Raw genomic sequence first — 2,575 nt, forward strand, 5'->3', positions numbered from 1 at the left:
TAAAAATATTAAGTTCGAAAATTGCTTGATATTTATTCCAGCGCAACGGGGGGTACATATGGCGAGCATTCACGTTCAGCATAATTGCATTATTTAAAACAATAATAATTTTCATTAAAACAGTACATACGTCAAATTTGTTAAGCACTGGTCAGTAAAACTTTAAGTCTCCTGTGTTAAAGGAACTACATTTACTTGAAATTACGGATATGTTATGCAAATATGTTTAAGATCAAAAAACAAGGGTACCAACTGTTAAATCTTTTGTTTTAAATTGTTATTCTTGCTTATTTTAAGTAATTATTAATTAAAGATACCTACTGTTTATTTGCCATATCCGAAAGACTAATTTAATTGCACATTTCAAAACAATCCCGTCTCTTGGGGGATTTGTCAATTCCTCGAAAAAAGCCATTTTTATGTTTTTAGAACACTGTAAGCTAAGAATATTGTATTCCGAAATGCTGTATGCAGAAAGCAATGTTTCCAGGATACAGACTATATATAAGGGGGAAGGGGGTAGGTTTCTTAACATAAAGATGAGTTTTCGAGCACCGCTCAATTTTTTTTTTCTCTAAAGGAGACTGACAATATTTAAATAACATAATATGCATCTTTAGTTCCTAACCTTAAATTCACATTATGAGAACTTTAGTTATTAGATTATCTTAGAACAATATGTGTTCCAGCAAAGATATGGTCTAACTATTAAATTTGCACGACTCCCTACATATGAAAGCATTCCAAGATTCTAACAGTTTTCTAAGGGCGATTTTGTTCACTAGAAGTTGAACATAACTTGGGGATTTTTATTGTCAACTTGAGAATTCGGTTTTGTTCACTCAAATTTGACGTTTATAACTTTCGGTTTAAAACTCGAGAGTTTACAAACTTTTGATTTTCATAACTTCCCGAAAAAGTAGAAGTTAAGAAGAAAACTTTTGTTTTATATATTAAAAAAAAAAATTAACAAAAATGTATCGAAGAAATTATTTTTGGGAAAATTCGGCACATTCATCTTCAAGCAGCGAAGATGAAGAAAGTCTGCAAATTGAGAGACGGGAATATAAAATGTTCAAACGCATTCAATTAAACACGTGGGATGACCTAGACTTTTTGCATCGTTTCCGTCTCGCAAAACGCACGACAATGATGGTGCTAGAAGAAATAAAGGATTCCTTGCCGTGTGATGAAAGGAGGTAAAATTTTCTCGTTTTGGTTGAAGTGTGGAAGTGAAATATTTTTCATTTTTCTAAAAAGATCACGCGAATTACGACCTATCACGCAATTGCTAATTGCATTAAGGTATTATGCGCTTGGATCTTTTCAACTAGCAATCGCGGATTTTTCAGGGGTTTGTATTACAAGTGTACACGTTGTGTTGAAACGTGCGTCCAGAGCTCTTGCCGAACTTTCCCCACGGTATATTCAAATGCCCCAAACGCAAAACGAGCGCTTGAAAGCAGCTAAAGAATTTTTTGCTGTGGCAAAGTTCCCTCGGACTATTGGTGCAATAGATTGCACCCATATTCGAATTCAATCGCGAGGTGGAACAGATGCAGAAAACTTCAGAAATCGAAAAGGGTGGGTGGCAGGTACAGCTTATGCTCTTTAAAAATGAAAAAATTTGTAAAGATATTCATCATTATTCTCTTTTGAAAGGGGTCTGCTCATGATCAGCGAATTTTCAACATGTCGAGTCTAAAGAAACGGTTCGAAGACGGAGAGTTCGAGCATTTTATCCTTGTTGAAGATTCGGGCTATCCAAATACCACCTTTCTTGCAACACCATTTCTTAATGTCACAAACGCAGTAGAAAACTTGTATAACGAATCACAAATTCGCACTCGCAATTGTGTCGAACGTTCATATGGCGTTTGGAAAAGGCGGTTTCCAGTTTTAGCAACTGGATTGAGGTGTAGGCTTGACACTGTTCAATCAGTAATAGTGGCTTGTGCCGTTCTCCATAACATTGCCATCGACCAAAACGAATCGCAACCGCCACCGGAGATGTATGATTTTGCTAATATACTGGCCGCTACAGATGTTCCTTCAGATACGCTTTTGGGATCAGCTTCCGCAACTACTCATAACGTTCGCGCTCGATTGATGCGTTCATATTTTCAGCCAATGTTAGATAGCTAAATATGATATTTTAAAACTTAATCTTCACATGAAAACTCAATAAAAAACACTGGTCGCTTCAACAAACTTCATTTAATTTTTTATTTTTATTTTCTATCACTGATTTGTATAAAAGGGCATTTTTAACTAACCAATCCTCCTCTTCGGGAGTATAAAGCACTTTAGACATTCTTTTTGTCGTTTCCTTGATATTCATGTTTATTATTTTTTCTTTTATTAATTTTAAAATCAAAACATCAACAGCTCGTTTGCTTTTCAAATTAAAAACTGAAATAATTTGTATTGACTGTCACAAATATCCCAAGGATATTTTCAAAACTGAAAGTTGGCCAACTTTTGTTTTTCAAACTCGAGAGTTATGAAGAAAATAGTGAACAAAATAGATTCTTAACTTTTGTTTTAACTCTCGAGTTAAAGTCAAATCTCAAGT

The 2,575-nt window shown here is 34.5% G+C and overlaps 1 protein-coding gene across 1 annotated transcript; it reads left to right on the top strand.

Annotated features, from left to right (window-relative positions):
* The first annotated feature begins 1,692 nt into the window (after positions 1-1,692).
* On the top strand, positions 1,693-2,145 carry LOC129950659 (putative nuclease HARBI1). Its single transcript, XM_056062585.1, has one exon. The coding sequence runs from the start codon at positions 1,693-1,695 to the stop codon at positions 2,143-2,145; it is 453 nt and encodes a 150-aa protein (XP_055918560.1).
* The last annotated feature ends 430 nt before the right edge of the window (positions 2,146-2,575 follow it).

Source organism: Eupeodes corollae, chromosome 3, assembly GCF_945859685.1.
Source record: "Eupeodes corollae chromosome 3, idEupCoro1.1, whole genome shotgun sequence".
NCBI classification, from domain to species: Eukaryota; Metazoa; Arthropoda; class Insecta; order Diptera; family Syrphidae; genus Eupeodes; species Eupeodes corollae.

What these genes read in the sequence shown, in the direction of transcription:
- LOC129950659 (XM_056062585.1), top strand. Translation starts at nt 1,693, where the DNA reads ATGTCGAGTCTAAAGAAACGGTTCGAAGACGGAGAGTTCGAGCATTTT.